Source organism: Thermobia domestica, chromosome 14 (genome assembly GCF_964235325.1).
Source record: "Thermobia domestica chromosome 14, izTheDome1.hap1.1, whole genome shotgun sequence".
NCBI lineage: Eukaryota > Metazoa > Arthropoda > Insecta > Zygentoma > Lepismatidae > Thermobia > Thermobia domestica.
The window spans coordinates 55,914,314-55,935,686 of record NC_137467.1 but is presented as its reverse complement, the minus strand read 5'-3'; the positions used below and the strand labels follow the sequence as shown (position 1 = coordinate 55,935,686).

Here is a 21,373-nt window from a genome sequence, read left to right as displayed (position 1 = left end):
GTTTTTGTCTATTAGATAATTTAGTATAATCAAATTCATTTAGCAAATGCTGGTATGATATTCTATGTCTTGTAGCTGAGATGTGGTATTTCCGGAAATATAAATAACGTAGAAAACGTTTCTGAACTGCTTCTATTTTATTGGAATGGGAGAATGTAGAAGTTTTCCATATTAAGGATCCGTATTCCAACTTACTTCTTACTAGACTATTAAATAAAACTTTACTAGAATTAATAGTTCTAAAGTTTGCAGCGTTTCTGATAATAAAACCTAATTGTTTGTATGCACATTTAACTATATAATCCAGGTGATTGTTAAACGTAAGTTTTGAATCTAATATTACACCCAAATCTTTAATATAATTTACCCTCTGAACTAACTGTTTATTAATTGTATATTGAACTTCCGGGCTGTGCTTAATATTACTAAACACAATATAATTACATTTCTTAACATTAAATTGAAGTCTATTTCTTACTGACCAGTTATACAATTCATCAATGTCCTGTTGTAGATATAGGCTATCTCTTTGATTATTTACTTCGATAAATAATTTAATATCATCTGCGTACATTAGACAGTTGGCATATTTAACAGTATTAAATATATCATTAATATATAATATAAAAAGAAGAGGTCCAAGGTTGGATCCTTGAGGTACTCCAGTATTACATCTATATTCTACGGACTTAAATTGTTTGTACATCACATATTGCACTCAATCCGTAAGGTACGATCGGAAGAGTTTTATATATTGTGAACATAATCCAAATTTATCAAGTTTATCCAATAGTATTGTATGATCAATCTTGTCAAATGCTTTGGAAAAGTCAAAATAGACTGAGTGGACAGATGAACGCCTATGGAAAATAGTATATATGTATTGAACATAATTAATTAAATTTGTAATTGTAGATCTGCCAGGGTAAAACCCATGTTGAAATTCCGAAATATGTGGTTTGACATGCTTTAGAATTCGATCAAACAAAATTTGTTCAAATATTTTTGCTGGTGCACATAATATTGCTATAGGTCGATAATTTTCAATTACTTTGCTATCTCCTGATTTCAAAACAGGACATACTCGAGTTGTTTTCCATAATGTAGGGAAACAACTAGTTTTTATAATCATATTAAAGATGGAGCAAAGTGGATTCATAAGTAGTTCAGAGCATGCCTTAAGTATATAAGGAGGTAATCCATCAGGTCCACCAGCCTTTTTTGGTTTAAGTTTCTTTATAGCAATTCTATATTCATTGATGGATACACTATTTAAAGTTAAACTATGAGAAACAAACATATTATCACTAGTGGGCCAATCCATGTTATTGGGGGAGGTTTCATATACAGATTGAAAGAATTGGGCATACCCATCAGCTATACTTTTACCAGTTTCCAATACATTATTTTGATATTTTAGTATGCTATTATTATGTCTCATTTTTCCCTTTTTATTTTGAACTAAATTCCAAAAAGAACGGATATCACATTTAATGTCTTTTTCAATTTGTTTTACAAAATCAGAGTATGCAATACTTATCATTTTCTTTAATTCTCTCCTGATCTGTACGAACATAAATTTATTATATTCAGAAAATTTTGACTTTTTTCTATAATATTCTTTTAATTTTAATTTATCTATAATATTCTTCGTGAACCAACATGGATATTTCTTTTGAGTATATATCCTTTTCCTGGGAACAGTTACATCAAATATTGAGTTCAAAATCTGATAAAAGTTATAAACTGCGTCATCTACATTACAGGAGGTACTTACAACGTTAAAGTTAGCTTCACTTAAGAGTTTATATAATTGCATAAAATCCGCTCTTTTAAAATTTCGTTCAATAATATATTCTTTTTTTATATAGTTAATTACTCTTTCTTGTTTAATCATAATAATTAATGGAGGATGGTGTTTATCCGGTTTAACCATTGGGTCATTTTCTTTGAAGATTTCAATTCTTTCTTCAAAATTCGATAAAACTAGGTCAAGAGTTCTATAATTACAATTCCTAATATTATTCAGTGAACACAAACCAGAAATATTCAAAATATCTGATAGTGTTTTGTAACAAGTTCCTCCTGTTGTAAGATCATACTTAGAATCAGTGATTAAAGGAAGATTAAAATCTCCTATTATAATTACAGTTTCATTAAACCACTCGTAATTTGTTTCAAATAAATTATAAAAAGATATATAACTTTCAATTTTAGATGCAGGGCAAAAATAAATTCCAAAAATGTAATATACTTGGTGGTTTAAAATTATTCTAACACAGATAACTTCATTTTCATTACCCAGATCAATTCTATAAGAGCTGATATCCTCTTTTACTGCAATCAGCACCCCACCACCTCTTTTGTTTAATCTATCAGTACGATAAACTTTGTAAGAATCAGTAAATAATTCATTATTTGTAATTCCATCATGCAACCATGTTTCTGTTAATACAATAATGTCATATTCACAAGACAAGCTATTCAGATAAAACTCATTAATTTTAGTATTCAAACCATTTACATTTTGATAATAAACAGTCATGCCATTATGACAATCCATCTATTATATATTTAAAACATCTTCAAGTGTTTTTAATACAAATACATTCCTATCATCTACCCTTTTTCTCAGTTTTATTGTACCTGCATCATCCACCCACAAATAAGCATAACCCTTTTCCCGTTCAACTTTCCTAGCCTGTCTCATGATATCCTTTCTATATCGAGTTAGACTTTGATTGATGTACACGGGTTGGTCTTTACTGAAGCCAACTTGAATTGTGTTCCAATTTCTTTTAACCTTCCTTTTTCGCAAGAATTCCTCTTTATCAACCCTCCTAACAAACTTAACAATAATACCACTTTCAGGCTGATTTGCAGTCTGTTTCAACCTATGGCATACATCAATTGCTTCCGTTTTAACATCTAAGTCCAAAGCATGACCGACACTTTTTACAATTTCATAAGTATTTTCATTCGGTAACTGTGGAATTCCATATATTTCAATAGTATTTCTCCTGTTATATTGATCTACATCATCAAGCAATAACCGCGTTTCGTTTAGTTCTTTCTTTAAAAGTGAATTTTCTTCCTTTAGTTGATCAATTTTAACAACACACTCATTTATTGTCTCAGTTTGAGTTTTTATTAGGGCTGTACTTTCATCTAGTTTCTGGTGAGCAAATTCTAATGATTTTCCCAGTTCACGTTCAAGTTCTTTATTAGAGCTTTTTAATTTCGTCATTTCGTCTTTGAGATCCTTAAGCAATTTGTAGATATCTCTCAAAGATGGAATATCGGGATCTTGAGCAACTTCCGCGTGCATACTAGCGCGTCTGTTTTTTGAGCAATTTTTACACCTCCATGATTGATTCATAGATTTCATGCATTCAATATCAGTATTGGTTAATTTTGCACATTTCAAATGGCATAGATTATAACAGTCTGTACACTGAACTTTGGACGATTCTTGTCTTGGTATAGATTTTTCACATTCAATACACGCACTCATTTTATTATCGTGTTTTGTTTCTTCTACAACCGACAATCTAGTGATATTAGGACGCACTCCGAATATATTAACTCGGTGCTGGCAACTATGTCAGTAACTATCAATTGTTTGTTTACATTTACACCTCACAGCTAACCAGCAGCATGGTTTTCAATGTTTAAATGTAGATAATCTAGACAAATGACGTCTTAGGTAATTCAAACAAATCTACATTACTTACTGTTTATGCTAGTTCACTTCACTTGAGATCACAACACAGAAAAACCATCACATTTACATAAAAACTTCGGAGCACAAACGAATACGTGTTACCTTCCCATCGCCAGTGTAGCCATACTATATCCTAGGAACTATATGGGACAATTGGGATCAAAATGGATCGTCCTAGGGACATCGTATGCTATGTGGGTTACGATTTGTGCTGTGTAATGGATCAAGACATTTTAAATAAAATTTTAAAGTTTAGATTTAAATATTAGAGGTTCACTCTTCTTTCTTCCCTTTGTATGATATTAATGTAATACTTGGAATTAGAATTTCTAACAAGATTTCAGCGCGTAAAATGTGTATAGACAACTGATGAACGTGAAAGAAGTATGAATAGATGTAGGAGCACGTAAAATATCTAAGAATTGTATTGTTTGTTTGGACGTATTAAACAACTGACAAAGCTTGGTTAACATTAGGGATATAATGGAGGGTATCTCTACTTAATATTTTGTAGTTTGGCGTATATTCACTTTAAACAAGGAATATAATGTGGGTATAAGGGTAGGTATATGCCATATTTTTGAGAACGGTAGAACTTTTTCTATCAATAACTTGTACAGACTAAGAATACTAAGAAGAAATTTATAGAACTGTGAAACCCACATTGCTTAGGGGATATAATATCCTAAGGCCTTCTACACTCTCATTTGTTCACACATACTTATACCCCATTTAGAATAGGTAAAGTTGAGGAGCACAACCTAAATAATTGTTCATTAATTACAATGCTTTCACTAATTATCCCCTAATGGCTTCTAGGCTCTTACTTACTTGAAGCCTACCTGTCAAGTGATTTATGATATACCTGCACACTTACGTGCTACAAATTGATATCTAAGTACTTATGCAATTAAAATGATTACTTGTGAGAAGAAATCACACAAACCTATGCTAGATGACTACTAAGGTGCGTTGCAAAATGATACGAACGATACCAGATATCGTCATATTATGTGATCGGAGAGGAAACGGAAAATAGAAGTGAGGGTGAATGAAACAGTGTTGTATTTATGTTACACGAACACAGGTAATGTAGAAATATACACATATAGAGGACAGGGAGAAACAAAAATGAAAAATCAGCCCAAGAAAAGTGTTGCAAAATGATACGAACGATGACATGTTTAGTGTAATAACATGTAGCTAGGTCTCTGCTAGGAACATAGAGGGCGCTAGACGAGAAGGCAAAATGTATAGCAGACGAGTGATAGAAGTGTAGGCTAGTTTACTACTGCGAGGACATCTGTGTGAGGCGACGAGTAAGAGAAGTATAATGGGCCCTGGCAAAGTATTATCTGAGTGCGAAAATTGTAAATAATGGCATATAAAGAAGAAGGTGTATCTGTTAATGAAATTGCACGTCGAATTGGGCAATGTGCTTGTGTCCTGAACAATTTTCTTAAACTTGGGATGCGGTATGAAGTAAGGAAATCATCAGGAAGGCCGCGTTAATTCACGCCACAACCGCAAAGACAGGTTGTTCGAAAGCTAAGTTGTGCTGGAATATCCCTTACACAGTTGGCACAAGACCCTAACATTCCTGTAGATAAGTCTACCCTATCAAGACTTGTGAAACGCTGTAATCATATCTCTGATATAAGAAGCGTAAGCGTCAGCCACAACTCACCGCGCAGCACAAGGAGCGACGGGTGATCTGGACCAAAATACATGTGACCTGGAAGCAGAACGCGTCGTGTCATCTTCAGTGACGAAAAGATATTAATATATGATATTAATGTATGATATTAATGTAATACTTGGAATTAGAATTTCTAACAAGATTTCAGCGCGTAAAATGTGTATAGACAACTGATGAACGTGAAAGAAGTATGAATAGATGTAGGAGCACGTAAAATATCTAAGAATTGTATTGTTTGTTTGGACGTATTAAGCAACTGACAAAGCTTGGTTAACATTAGGGATATAATGGAGGGTATCTCTACTTAATATTTTGTAGTTTGGCGTATATTCACTTTAAACAAGGAATATAATGTGGGTATAAGGGTAGGTATATGCCATATTTTTGAGAACGGTAGAACTTTTTCTATCAATAACTTGTACAGACTAAGAATACTAAGAAGAAATTTATAGAACTGTGAAACCCACATTGCTTAGGGGATATAATATCCTAAGGCCTTCTACACTCTCATTTGTTCACACATACTTATACCCCATTTAGAATAGGTAAAGTTGAGGAGCACAACCTAAATAATTGTTCATTAATTACAATGCTTTCACTAATTATCCCCTAATGGCTTCTAGGCTCTTACTTACTTGAAGCCTACCTGTCAAGTGATTTATGATATACCTGCACACTTACGTGCTACAAATTGATATCTAAGTACTTATGCAATTAAAATGATTACTTGTGAGAAGAAATCACACAAACCTATGCTAGATGACTACTAAGGTGCGTTGCAAAATGATACGAACGATACCAGATATCGTCATATTATGTGATCGGAGAGGAAACGGAAAATAGAAGTGAGGGTGAATGAAACAGTGTTGTATTTATGTTACACGAACACAGGTAATGTAGAAATATACACATATAGAGGACAGGGAGAAACAAAAATGAAAAATCAGCCCAAGAAAAGTGTTGCAAAATGATACGAACGATGACATGTTTAGTGTAATAACATGTAGCTAGGTCTCTGCTAGGAACATAGAGGGCGCTAGACGAGAAGGCAAAATGTATAGCAGACGAGTGATAGAAGTGTAGGCTAGTTTACTACTGCGAGGACATCTGTGTGAGGCGACGAGTAAGAGAAGTATAATGGGCCCTGGCAAAGTATTATCTGAGTGCGAAAATTGTAAATAATGGCATATAAAGAAGAAGGTGTATCTGTTAATGAAATTGCACGTCGAATTGGGCAATGTGCTTGTGTCCTGAACAATTTTCTTAAACTTGGGATGCGGTATGAAGTAAGGAAATCATCAGGAAGGCCGCGTTAATTCACGCCACAACCGCAAAGACAGGTTGTTCGAAAGCTAAGTTGTGCTGGAATATCCCTTACACAGTTGGCACAAGACCCTAACATTCGTGTAGATAAGTCTACCCTATCAAGACTTGTGAAACGCTGTAATCATATCTCTGATATAAGAAGCGTAAGCGTCAGCCACAACTCACCGCGCAGCACAAGGAGCGACGGGTGATCTGGACCAAAATACATGTGACCTGGAAGCAGAACGCGTCGTGTCATCTTCAGTGACGAAAAGAAATTTAATTTGAATGGTCCCGATGGCTGATGATACTATTGACACGATCTGCGGAAGTAGGAGCAGATGTACTCCAAGCGATAGCAAGGACAGTCGGTAATTATGTGTGGGGGAGGGCTTCGGTTGTTATGGTACAACAAATCACGAATTTCTTACATCTCATATGACATCAACCACGTAGTAAACAGTACTTGCAGACAATTTATTGTCATTTACCTTGCGAATTGCTGGTCCCGAGTGGATCTTCCAAAAGGATAATGCTACTGTCCATGTTGTTGGAACTACCAAGGATTGCTTTCGGGAAATGACGTGATTGTACTTGATTGGCCTTTCAATTTCCCAGACAAAAACCAGATGGGAAATCTTGAGGAAATGTTGTGTCGCTCAGTGATCACCATCGGTACCCAGTACAACAATGTTCGTGAGTTGCAGGATGCCATCATCGCTGCATGGAATCAAATTGATGTGACTCTGCTGCAAACGCTGGTAAACATCATGTTTAATCGAGTGTTCAAGCTGGTATTTATTGTCTGTTAGAACTAGCTTTTGTATTGCGTTCGTATCATTTTGCAACAGTCATTATCATGTTGTTTTGATTGTTTTTTGTTTTCAATTTGGTTAGCCGTGGAAATGAATGAACTATCCATGGTCTGTAAACATATCCTCCTTATACATCTCTACATATCACGTATTCCATCCGTGACGTGCACTTACTAAAGTTATGCCACATATTTGGATCGTTCGTATCATTTTGCAACGTACCTTACAAGTAACATTTCGCTCTATTCCATTCAGTGCCGAAAGAAGCCGTTAGGCACAAAGTAATATTGGGTATCCGCATAACGTAAACACAAGTTTTAAGTAACCACTACAAACAATATTTGAAATCATTCCGTTTAGGGCAGATTGAATCGTGCTGGAGTGCGTTCAGAGTAGGCACACAAAAGTAAAACAATTACGATAAACACACACCAATCTGTGCTAAATGACCACTACAAGCTAGTTTCGCATTACAATTGTATAGTATTGATTAATACGAGGGGCGTCCAATAAGTCTGGACAGGAAGGGAGGGGCGGAGCATAATGACGCCTGACAAGCAAGCCAAGGCCATTGTGAGGAACCTCGGAACCTCGCTGCGCAATTTGAGGTCAGTCGGAGCAATGCAGTGGCCATGAACAGAGTGTTTTTGTTCAGATGCGTAGCGAACGTTTGTGTAACACCGCGAACAATGGACAAATTTCTGGCTCAACTGGTGACAGGGGACGAAACCTGGATCCATCATTGGTATCCTGAAAGCAAGCAGGTGTCCATGCAGTGGAAACACCTGAGGAACAACGAGGTTCAACAGGCTGTTTCACAGCCGTTTGCACGCCATGACAAAGACTATTTTGTCTCTGGTATTTCTTCGCTGCCCACAAAGTGGCGATGGTGCATAGACCTCCACGGGGACTACTACCTAGAAAAACAGTAATGACCAGTGAGCCTATCTGCAGTCCCTGTCTAGGTAGATAATTTATTGGACACCCCTTGTAATTTATTACATTATTTCTATGTTCTGCGTCTACATAAATAAGTTCCTTAAACATTACTCTTCCTTTCTGAACTATCATGTCTTACATGTAATTTTCAATTAAAAGGTGTACCTGAATTCTTAATCTGCAATAATCACTGGTTAACACAAATAATTCAACATGCTGAAGTTGTATATACCCGAAGATGAAAGATTGTGTACAACGCATAGTTTTGATGAGAGATGTGGCTCATTGAATATGTACCTCATTTACCATTCAATAAGCCACTCGAAATACTAATATTTTTATGGGTTTCCGTACGAAATTACTCATCGCACGTTCCTTGTTACACGGGAGTCAATCCCACCGAGGACACCGCTGGCTTGTCCCCTTCAATATTTGTGAAACGGTTTTCGTCCCTCCCCAACATTTCAAATAACTTAGTCCAATTATGACCCCAAAGAGGTTCAACCATGTAGCAGTTTGCTACCTTCACAAAACAATGTGAGACAAAGTGAATATTAAAAAAAAGGGAATACAAATGTTTGCTTCCAATTGTACAAAAGCAAGTCAGTTCTTGGTTCTATGAAGGAGAAGATGGAGTAAACCGCTAAGTACTAAACAGTTTTTGCTTAGAAAACGAGCAGCAAAGCGAGTTAAGTTTACAAGGTTGAATTTTACTGTTTAAATAAACAAACTACAAAGTGTGTGTCTGTGTGTGTGCGTGCGTGTGCGTGTTTTTTACTTGGGGCTTTCAGAAATGATTGGCACTACAATTAATTTGTTTTCACAGGAGCCATTTATTGACCAAACGTGTTTCTTTCTCTAGTTCATCAAACGTGATTCTCCTGTGCTCCATTATCAAATCATTCACTCGCGCGACATTGTTTGGTCTGCGTGCAGTTGCAAGACGCCCAGTGCTTTTGTTTTTCGCAACACTGTCTTTGCCTTGTTTGAATTCGGATACCCAACTAAACACAGATCTGCGACTTGGTGTTGTGTCCCAACATACGGCTAATAATCTGTTGTGGATGTATGAAGTATTCACTCTTTCCCTCCAGAGAAACCAAACTGTCCACCGTTGCCCATGTGTGTCTGCTTCCATGCTGTCTTTTCGCTGTCCTGGCAAGTTGGAACAACTGCTGCTACAACGTGCTACCTACGAAAAAAAAAACATTTAGTGGGGTTTGATAGTACTATAGTCTATCTTAATGCATACATCAACAAACATTTCAAACTGCTACTTGACACCAATTATAGGGAGAGTGCCAATCATTATTGAACGAACTAAATAGTACCACATTTTTCCAAGAAAAAAGAGACTATCCAAAGTTAAAAATAAAACACAAACATTTTAAGTTTTTGTTTGCTTTTTAAGTCAAAAATGGTTTAAAATGCAATGTAATGGGAGTATTTTTCAAAGAATTTTCTGGGGGACGACCCCGCATTCTACAGTCCCCCCGGCAGCCTGTCCTCAACAAAGTTTGTCTGCTGATGACGCCAGTGTCTTGTTATACGTTATAATTCGCATTAGGTATATACTCTTTATCATTGGTTTATTTTTGCACTTTTCTCCTTTCAACTTCATTTAATTTGATTTCGTATTTTTCACAAAAAGCATGTATAACTTACCAGGTAATTTGAAAAGAATCCTGTATAATACTTTAAAAGTGTACCTTTTTGCTGTGTAACATGTTTCTGAAGATAAACCTTATTGACAATCCATTATCCTACTGTTCAAATTTCTCCGTTCTTACGTCGGAACACAAACTATATGTTCAAAGAAAGACAGACCTTATCAATTTTATAATTCTGACTAATTAACTAAATATTATTTGTAATACCAAACAGTATCTGCATTTTTAAATATACAACTTTAACGTGAGAATGTATTTTCAGAAATCAGAATTTGTTTTATACGTACGCTCAGAGATGATTACACCTACACGCGATCAGTAACGTAGGTAATAGTAAGAGGAGTTTCGAGAAACAACAGCACTGAATCAGAGAATGTTAAGTAAAAACTAGGGTGCAAAATCTAAAATTTCCCTGTTTTCAAGTTCAAGGTAAAATGGAACATTTCAGTTATGAAGCCGTGGCAGATGTGAGTATTTGCTGTTGTAAGGCAGTAGCGTGTGTGTGGGTGTAAGAAACGATCAAACACGGGGCAAACAATAACACCGGTAATGACTGTGCTTAGAATTCGCTTTGTTAAAGGACCCACGTCGTAAAGCAAATCCTGCTTGATTAGGAGAGTCGTGTAATTGCTTCCAAAATGTGTCACAAACAGGCCATGTATTGAACGTAAGAAGACGCGTGAGAAAAAGATGTGCTGCTGTCGCTCGGTCAATTGCGACGTCTGTAATTACTGTAAATCGCTTCGGAAAAGAGTAGCTTAACTGCAACGAAGACCACATTAATAAGATTGCTTATTGTGATACTCAAGCCTACACGAACGTGAACTTCACGTATCACGTGTTTTCTATCTGTTTGTCTGTCTGTCTCTCTCTCTCTCTCTCTCTCTCTCTCTCTCTCTCTATATATATATATATATATATATATATATATATATATATATATATATATATATATATATATATATATCAAAATAAGAAAAAAGTTCACATGGATCTGTGGTTGTGTGCATACTTTCGTAGTTATACGGTGCCGGAAACGAGAAAGAAGAAAGAAGTGAGCTTTAGAAGTTCATAGCTCCACTACTATGGGACCTATCGTAGTCGGGTCAAGATATCACTGAGGAACTGGTATGTGCACTATCTAAATATCCGTGCTTCAGAATGCTCCAGTACTTGCATAATAGTTTTTAGATAGATGGGAGGAGAGTAATCAAGTACTCCCATACAGCCTCTCTTAAAATCAATGTGCAAGTACCGGAGGTTCTGAAAGATGGATATTTGAATAGCGCAAGTATTAGTTCCTCAGTGATGTCTTGACCCAAAAGAATCGGTCCTATACTAGTGGAACTATGAAATTTTAAAGTTCATTTTTCACGTTTTCGGCACCCTATAACTACGGAACTATGCACTTTCGACCATAGGTCCATGTGAACTTTCTTCTCATTTTGAAGTGAGGTATTTATTCTCAAATTATTGTGACAAATTTTGTAACGCCCTGTGTATATATATTTAATATAATATTTATTGTTATTCAGTGTTCTGAAGAAGTGAAAGAATGGTGGCCAAACGGTCTTGGGGAACAGAACCTCTACACTGTGAATGTTACTTTCCACGGTTATGCTGAAAGCCACTCGAAATCAGTTTCTTTTGGATTCAGAACAATTGAACTGGTTCAAGAACCTATTGGAGAAACGGGTAGGTATCGTTTGCAATTATTGTTTTATTAAAGGATAGTTAAGTGATGTAATGCTAGAATAATCGGTAGGTATAAGGTCAAATGTTTGGAAAAATATATATACCATGAATCCATCCCCGTATACGCTCCTCGTTTCGTAAATATAAGGTGAAAGTTGGATCATGAGAAATTTAGGTGGATATATGTCTATTATAGCCCTTGGGGAATTGTTTAATCAAGGGACAGTTTGCACCAAGAGATATGGCGATGGCAAGGATAGTCCACTAAATTTCCTAGGCATTTTTCTTTCTTCTGGTAGTCATTTTTCCAAGAGTGATTTACCGACCATGAAGTAATTGCATACGGCGATAAAGGAAGTTAGCGAGAAGGCCATTTTCGTTTTTCGTGTATAAAAGTAATTTTTATTTTCGACAGTTGGAATTACGTATTTTACTTGCTGTACGTACATGGAAATAGCAAACAAACTCTTCAATGTATTTGAAACGTCTATCTTCTACTTTTATATTTAGATACATTTAATTCATTACTAGCTGAACCTGCGCTCTCTACACAGCGCATCATTCGCAAATGAGCATGAATCTACTTGCCATTCCTTATAACATCTGTACATGACCCTTTACAGGCACAAGTGAAAGTCGTCTTGATGAAAATCGGCAAGGGGTACTACAAAGGGAGGATTTTTTCGAATATTTTTTCAATATCTCACACCGTTTGCAAGATTTGAGCCTACTTCCGGTTGGAGTTTCTAATTCATATATGATCAGTGTTTTCTTTCTTCTTGCATGCAACATGTAATAAGCAAATATATTGCATACACAATTAATTATAATGTCAGTGATATATATAGTGTTCATTGGCCAACACATTCCAAACAATAAAGATTCATCTTAAACTGGAGAAATGGTTTTCCTTCGTTTTTCATTATAATTTGGGCATGAAACAAAAGTCTGTAGGACATACAACCCCTATATACAACTATGTTGTGTTGGAATGTAGTACCCATAGGATATGATGCTTCACTTTTTTTTTTAAATCAACACTTCCAGTGTATCCCTAAAATGTAATAAAGAAATAACCAGTTCTTTAAATTTTCTACTAGAACTGGACAATCTACTCAAAATTTGGTATCGACCAGCAAAAATGGCACGCTTCTAGCACTTGAGGGTTTCGAGATCTCATTGTCGAAAGGATGGGAGACAAACATATCAACTTTTCTTTGGAGACAAACATATAAACCTAGCATTTTAATATATAGTTCCGCTTCTTTTCTAGAATTGAGTTTTGTTTATGAATAAGGCAACAGCTGTATCAAGGAATTATTGGGTTTAGTGTACCAAAGGGCAATGCTTTGATTGCAATGTCTATTATTCGTTGTAATGATCTCATTACGATTATGCTATTAGTTATCTATGATTAACATAGAACGAAACGAATCCGAGAAATATTGTAATTATAGTAATAACTAACATTTTTAGAACACTAGACATTGATAATTTTTATATCAGTATTTATGAGCGTTCTGTTTGTGATGAAATGAAAAGAAATGAGTTGTGCAGAATGATTTTAGTGTTTGTAATTTATGTTTATTTGTGTTTGTAGAGTTGCGTAAGTACTGTATTATGATGAAGCATTGGCAAATAAGAAGTGAGTGTACATATATCACTTAGAGATATCTATTCAGAGATAGAGATAGAGATTTCAAAATTTTGGGTGCGGTTTTTGCCCTTAAAACCGTTTTTCTGCATAAAATAAAAAACTCATATTCGTTTATCTTTTGCTTATTGTCCCTACAAAAAGTTTTGTCCCAATTCTTCATGTCCTTTAGGTATTTCTGACAAACTGTTATTAGCATTTTTGAGAAGTCGTGATCAAAGGTTTGGAGGGGTCCATGCCCAACTCAACCGTTTGTTCCAGGAAAATACGAAAGACGTATTCCCTCAATTTACGTCTACAACATCTGTGTACAATTTCGTTCACTTCGGTCCACTTCCTTTTGCATTTCGGGCATCAAATTTCAAAATTTTGGGTGGGACTTTTGCCCCTAAAACCGTTTTTCCGCAGAAAATAAAAAACTCGTATTCGTTTATTTCATGTGTAGTATCTACCTGCCAAATTTGATCAAAATCACAGTGTTACACTGGGAAGTGTTACTTGTAAGTCACGCGTTACGCAAAATGGTAAAAATAGAGCATCCAAGATATCAATGCGAAGAAATAGGCACACCAGAACAACACATATTATGGTGTCCATTACTTGAAGAACGGCTAGAGGGAAGAGATCAAATAAGAAGGAAATAAATAAACGAATGCTACTGAGGAGGACTATATGACATTAAGTAAAATAACAAATGACTAATCAGAAGTAATAAGAGGACAATATACTAGGACAAATGATTAAAATTGTAAACAAAACGGAGAAATACCAAGATAGGAATGATGTTTATAATTGTGTAGCTGAATGAATGGAAGAGTGGCTGTAAATCTTTTTGGGCCGAAGGACTCCTCCAGGAACGTCGGCATTCCGCGTGTCCCAGAAAGAAACTGTATGCTTGCACTCGATATATCTCCAAGTAAATCCGGATACGAACTTAGGAAATATCGAGAGTGTATGTGTGTGTCAGGAACGGTGTCGAAAAGTGTGTTTTGTGTAAATATTAAATTTATAAATATCTTTAATGTATAAATGCCTCGGAACGGAAGCACAATCCAGTATCCGCATTGCTGTATTCAAATGACATGCGAATCTCACAAGGAACATACATGAATGTGTCTTCCGGACATCCGAATCAAACCTAGTCCATTCGATAAACATAACAAAAATATGTTCATGCACTAAAAGTTATGTGCCATGGACAATGGAATAAGTGCCTAGAGACCATTAATCCTGTTAGCGTTAAAAATTTTAGCCTCGCAGTGAAAAAGATAGTGCATCAATACTGTTCATTGCAAAGTATTGCTTTATAGTTCATTCTATTAAGCATGAAACAAGTTCTAGAGGTGCTATATATTGTCACCCATAACGTATTTGAAAATCGAAAGTTGGGAAAAATTTCCTCCAAAAATACCTCCCATCAAATATTTCCCCCTCTGGACTGGCTCCAGATAAAAGCACACAATTCAAAAGTATCTTAAAAAGAGAACACAATATAAAAGTATAAACGCAGTACTATTTATTGAGATATTGAGAATTGTACAAAGTTTGCTTTGGGAACGGATATGCATTGCGGGTCATGCATGCGCTGTTTTTGTCATAAGTGTTCAAAATCACGAGCCCGACACTCGCGAACTCCGCACACGTGCTCAGCTGGGCTCGGGCTCTATAATTGAGCCCGAGCCCGAGCATAAATTATAGAAGCGGGAGCGAGTTCGAGTGAGAGTGAGGGCAGTCAAGAGATGTAAGTGCGAGCGCGAGAACAGTTTGGGGAAGTGATCGCGAGCCCGAGTGAGCGCGAGTCCAGCTTAGAGAAGTGATCACTAGCGCGAGCTTAGTCGAGAGAAGTGAGAGCGAGTTCGAGTGAACGCGAGCCCACTTAGGGTACGTGAGCGCAGGCCAAAGTGAGCGCGAGTCGAGTGAACACGAACTCACTTTGGATTATTGATCGCAAGCTCGAGTGCGCGCGAGCACATTCGAGAGAATTGAGTGCAAACCTGTTTGAGAGCGAGTCCAGTTTGGGGAAGTGATCGCGAGCCCAGTTGAGAGAAGTGATCGCGAGCTCGAGCCCAGTTGAGGAAAGTGAGCGTGAGCCCGGTCGAGAAAAGTTAGTGCAAGCCCGAGTGAGCACGAGCTCATTTGAAAGAAGTGAGCGTGAGTCCGAGTGAACAATCGCCAACTTAGGATTAGTGAGTGCAAGCCTTACTGCGCGCGAGCCCATTCGAGAGAATTGAATGCGAGCCTGTATGAGAGCGAGTCCAGTTTGGGGAAGTGTTCGCGAGCCTAGTTGAGAGAAGTGATCGCGAGCTCGAGACCGGTTGAGTGAAGATGTGCAAGTCCGAGTTAGTGCGAGCCCAATTCAAAGAAGTGAGCTCGAGCGCGAGCGAGCCTAGTGCAAAATGTTCATCTATGATTTTTGTTCATGCTGTATTTGCATGGGCTGTTGTTGTTCTTATATCTATTTAACTAGGAAGAGTGCCTGCCAATTATGCAACCCGAAACACAGTAAAGATAATTGGGTTGTCAAACTTAAGGGACTTCTGATGTAATTGTTCCTCCTAAGGATGTCTATAAAAAGTGTAAAAAGTCTTTGACCCGCTCGTGTGAGTGTAAGCCCAAGTGAATAAGAGCCCAGTCGAGAGAAGTGATTTCGAGCCCAAGCGATCGCGAGCACGAGTGTTTGCGAGAATAGTCGAGGGAAGTGGTCGGAGGCGTGAGCTCAATTGAGGTAAGTGAGCGGGATCCCAGTTGAAAGAAGTGGGCTTGAGCGCGAGCGAGCCTAGTGGAAAATGTTCATCTATGATTTTTGTCCATGCTGTATTTGCATGGGCTGTTTTTGTCCTTATATCTATTTAACTAGGAAGAGTACCTGCCAATTATGCAACCCGAAACACAGTAAAGATATTTGGGTTGTCAAACTTAAGGGACTTCTGATGTAATTGTTCCTCCTAAGGATGTCTATAAAAATTGTAAACAGTCTGTGGAAGTGGTTCTCAACATAATTCCTATCTTGACCCGCTCGTGTGAGTGTAAGCCGAAGTGAATAAGAGCCCAGTCGAGAGAAGTGATTTCGAGCCCAAGAGATCGCGAGCACGAGTGTTTGCGAGAATAATCGAGGGAAGTGGTCGGAGGCGTGAGCCCAATTGAGGTAAGTGAGCGGGATCCCAGTTGAAATAAGTGGGCTTGAGCGCGAGCGAGCATAATGCAAAATGTTCATCTATGGATTTTGTCCATGGGCTGTTTTCGCGCACACGGTATTTGAATGCGCTGTTTTTGTACCTGCGCGGTTTTTGTTCATGCGCTGTTTTTGTCGCGGTTTCTGTCCATACGCTGTTTTAGTTCACGTGATATTTGAATGCGCTGTTTTTGTCCTTGCGCGGTTTTTATCCATGCGCTGTTTTTGTTTACGCGGTATTTGCATGCGCTGTTTTAGTACTTGTGCGGTTTATGTCAATGCGCTGTTTTTGTTATTATATCTATTGAACTGGGAAGAGTGCCTGTCAATTATGCGACCTGAAACACCTTTAAGGCATTTGGGTTGTCAAATTTAAGGGACTTCTGCTGTAACTGTTTCTGACTCATTTTCCTAAGGATGTCTATAAAAATTGTAAATAGTCTGTGGAAGTGATTCTCAACCTAATTCCTTTCTTGACCCGCTCGTGTGAGTGCAAGCTCGAGTGAGTATGAGCCCAGTAGAGAGAGTTGAGTGCGAGCCCAAGTGACCGCGAGCGCGAGTAATTGCGAGAACGGTTGAGGGAAGTGGTCGAAAGCGCGAGCCCCGTTGAAAGAAGTGGGCTCGAGAGCGAGCGAGCCTAGGCAAAATGTTCATCTATGTTTTTGTTATGGGCTGTTTTCGTATACACGGTATTTGAATGCACTGTTTTTGTCCCTGCGCGGTCTTTGTTCATGCGCTGTTTTTATCCACGCGGTGTTTGAATGCGTAGTTTTTGTCCATGCGCTGTTTTTGTTCACGCAGTATTTGCATGCACTGTTTTTGTGATTGAGCGCTTTTTGTCTATGCGCTGTTTTTGTCCTTATATCTGTTTAACTAGGAAGAGTGCCTGCCAATTATGCAACCTGAAAGACAGTAAAGACATTTGGGATGTCAAACTTAAGGGACTTCTGCTGTAATTGTTCCTGACTCATCTTTCCTAATGATGTCTATAAAAATTGTAAACAGTCTGTGGCAGTGGTTCTCAGCCTAATTCGTATCTTGACCCGTTCGTGTGAGTGCAAGCCCGAGTACGAGCCCAGTCGAGACAAGTGAGTGTGAGCCCAGGCGACCCCGAGCACGAGTGATTGCGAAAACAGTTAAGAGAAGTGGTCGGAAGCGAGATCCCAATTAAGGTAAGTGATTGCGAGCCCTAGTGAGCGCGAGCCTGGTTGCAAGAAGTGAGCTCGTGCGCGAGCCAGCCTAGTGCCAAATGTTCGTCTACGGTTTTTATCCATAGGCTGTTTTTGTTCACGCGGTTTTTGCATGCGCGGTTTTTGTTCATGCGCTTTTTTTTCTACGCGGTATTTGATGCGCTGTTTTTGTTCTTGCGTGGTTTTTATCAATGCGCTGTTTTTGTCCTTGTACTGTTTTTTTTCCGGTTACTCATTAAAACTGTATATTGGTTGCGTAACTTCACCCAGAACGTCGTGTTCGTGGGTTTTCTCTGGGTTTCCCATATATGTGTTTGCTTTATAGTGAATCAAAGCAGTGCGAAAATTATTATAAGAAAAATTTATCTGAAAATTGAAGTAACCGTTATGGAATTTAAACGAAAATTAACACAAACATTCAAAATCAGAAGTGCGGTAAGTCAAAAAAATTGGTGCAGAAAATTTGAATTATTTGTACCGGTGATAGGAAATAAATAAAACGTCATGCAAACCAACAGAACCGCGTGGACACTAAAACAAGGATTGTTTGTGAGAATCATAATTTTGATTGAATTAGACTACGGCATTTCGCTCGAGAGAATAGAGCCTAGATTTAAGATCCCTGGATAATGAGGATGCATTCTCATTGGTAAAATAACCAAATACTAACAAATGCAAAGAGAAACTACATAACACTGTGATATTTATAGGAACTATTATACCTTGTCTGCCAAATAATGAAGCGTGAGACGAAAGGAAATGGTCCACTCTGAAGACAAATTGCAATATCAGTCCAAAAATATTAGCAATTAATCACTTCACATCTGGACTACACCGAATGAAATATCAGAAAATTCGCCAATCTATATATACAGGCTGAACCTTGTAACTTTTGAACTAACGGACATTGAACACTGAAATTTTGAAACATGCAAATATCGTCAAGGTGACAATGTTTGGAATATTCTGTCATACCACAAGGTTGACAGTGTTGTCAATCCAACATAAATTTGAAGTGTTTCAAATGCCACTACGTCATGTTATTAAATATTTCAAACCTACATTACAACGATAACACTTATATAGTTGTGGCAAAGAAGAAAGCTATTCAATTTATTAATATAAAAAATCATACCATCATTAATATTTTTATATTTCGTTACCAAGAACTTGTTGTGTATTTATATACTTTTGTAATTTGATGAAGCCTATGAAGTATAGTTTATTATAACGAAAACGAACGGGAGTGTTTTTGTCTTAAAATATGTAATCATTTTAACATATAATATCAAAATTTATAGCAGCATACTTGTCATGCAGTTGCACTACAGCATCACAAACATAAAAAAAACAACCTAATTTAGGAGGGTTTTCCAACAGTAATAACGCAAGTGTGGTGGGTGGGGTAATGCGGATCCAAAGTACCTTAAAGTATAATATTATATAAAAATTACAATCTCCCTACAATCAGCTAGCTATAACTGTGAATTGCAGGATACATTTCAAAGATATAACAGGTGCGAGACTATTTATATACAGTACATTTCAGGTGCTTTTAAAAATATATCATGATAAACGAACATACTTGACCTTCTCACACACTGCGGCATCAAATTATGCCAGATAATACCCTAGAAATATTCATTGATCTTTCAATGAAAATAGATTCCGTTCGTACATGAAAACAGATACTTCTTATGGAACCAAGAGAGTGTTCTCGCACGTAAAAAGCATTAAGCGTAAGAGACCATTCTTGCTTGAAAACAGAATTAGGTGCCAGGAGACTGTTCTTACATGACTAAGTAGCAGGCAGGGGTAAAAGTGAGGGGGAACGCCGTCCTACCACTTCGTAAGAATATCTGTGACGTCCCCCCTACACCTTCTAAGAAAATTACAATGGACAAAGGTAGGCACAGGGTACGGCGTACGTCATACGTCGTCCTACCTTTTCAGATCCATTTTTACCTCTGGTGCTAAGTGAACGTTTTTACATGAAAACAACATATACTGTCAAGTTATTGTTCTTGCATGAAAGCAACATTAGAGGTTAAGAGAGGATTCTTGCATGAAAACATCATATACCAAGAGATCATTCTTGCATGAAAACATGAAGTGTCAAAGGATTGTTCTTGCACAAGATAGCATTAGTTGCCAAGAGATTGTTCTTGCATAAAAATAGAATTAGATGAAACAGAATTGTTCTTAGATCACAACAACATTAGGTGTCAAAGTACTGTTCTTGCATAAAAACAGTACTACGTGTCAAAGTACTATTTTTTACATGAGAAGAACTTTAGGTGCCAAGAGACCGTTCTTGCATGAAAACAGAACTAGATTCCAAAAGTAAATAACAATACACGAGGAAGGTGATATTTCTTGTATTTCTTTCCTGCATTCTCGTTGTTGTATGTATTATGTTGGACTATCCAGCAAACTTAGAGAATTATTTCATGGGGAAAAAGTTAAAATATGTTTGCTAGACTTTTTTTATAGAGAAAACGGAAGAATTTTAGTGATATTGAATATTCATTTATGGTTTCACGTTGTAATACATGGTAGGAAAACTTAACACTTGTGGGAAAGAAAAAGTTGTGGTCTGGCAAGTACAGTTTAAAATAATAACTACTTCTTTAGAATTTAATATTTCTAAATATTTATACAAATAGTGCCTAAGTAATTAATAGATCATTTAATTTATCAAAAGGGAGGTCCTTCTATTTTAAAATCAATGGCAGGCCATTCTTTGCAAAGGGCTCAAATTGGATTCCAGCACACGTATTGCCGGAACGGGTTACTCCACAACATACTGAAGAACTAATTGTATCAGCAAAGGAAGCCAATATGAACATGCTGCGAGTCTGGGGAGGAGGAATATATGAAACAGAGATATTCTATGAGGTAAATTTCTTTCTAATTAGTAAATGACAGTTTTGTAAAGTTCTCACTCACCCAACACAAGTACATGCTAGGCATGCGTAAAGAATTTTCCTTGAGGTACATGAAAATATACATTATAGTTACTTGAATAGAGAAATCATGCGTAATTCATATGAAGGGAATAAGGTTATTTCCGCCCTATAGTACGTGACTAACATATATCGAGGGATGTACCTGCCATGTGCATATCACATACCGGGTATGTACTTGGCCCATTTACTGACATGTGCCAGGACTTTAAAGGCATGTATCAGCGACTCTACCAGCTGTTACAGAAGCTAGAGTAAAGCCAAGCTAAGCTAGGTACAATTATACATAATTTTATATTTTCTTCTAGTGAACATCTGCTGTAATGTGCAAAAGTTTCAACGTGTACGTGGTGTGGAGATCATATGAAATGAAAACACGTCACGTACATACATTGCCAAATATATAAAACAAGTCATTGGACTTTCATACGTAACTTATCTCGATGAAACATAAACGTTGTAGACGATCTTTCTAATTTATTTTATATTAATTAAATGCATTCATTACACACCTCACGGTGAACTACTGCCTTCTTTCAAACCC

General features: G+C 37.1%; 1 protein-coding gene across 1 annotated transcript in view; it reads left to right on the top strand.

Annotated features, from left to right (window-relative positions):
- LOC145669834 (beta-mannosidase-like) overlaps positions 1 to 21,373 on the top strand; it is a 164,107-nt gene that overhangs the window by 67,302 nt on the left and 75,432 nt on the right. Inside the window, exons 6-7 of the mRNA XM_081738179.1 lie at positions 11,688 to 11,847; positions 20,568 to 20,761. Coding sequence (XP_081594305.1) covers positions 11,688 to 11,847; positions 20,568 to 20,761 — 354 coding nt within the window. The remainder of the gene's footprint in view (positions 1 to 11,687; positions 11,848 to 20,567; positions 20,762 to 21,373) is intronic.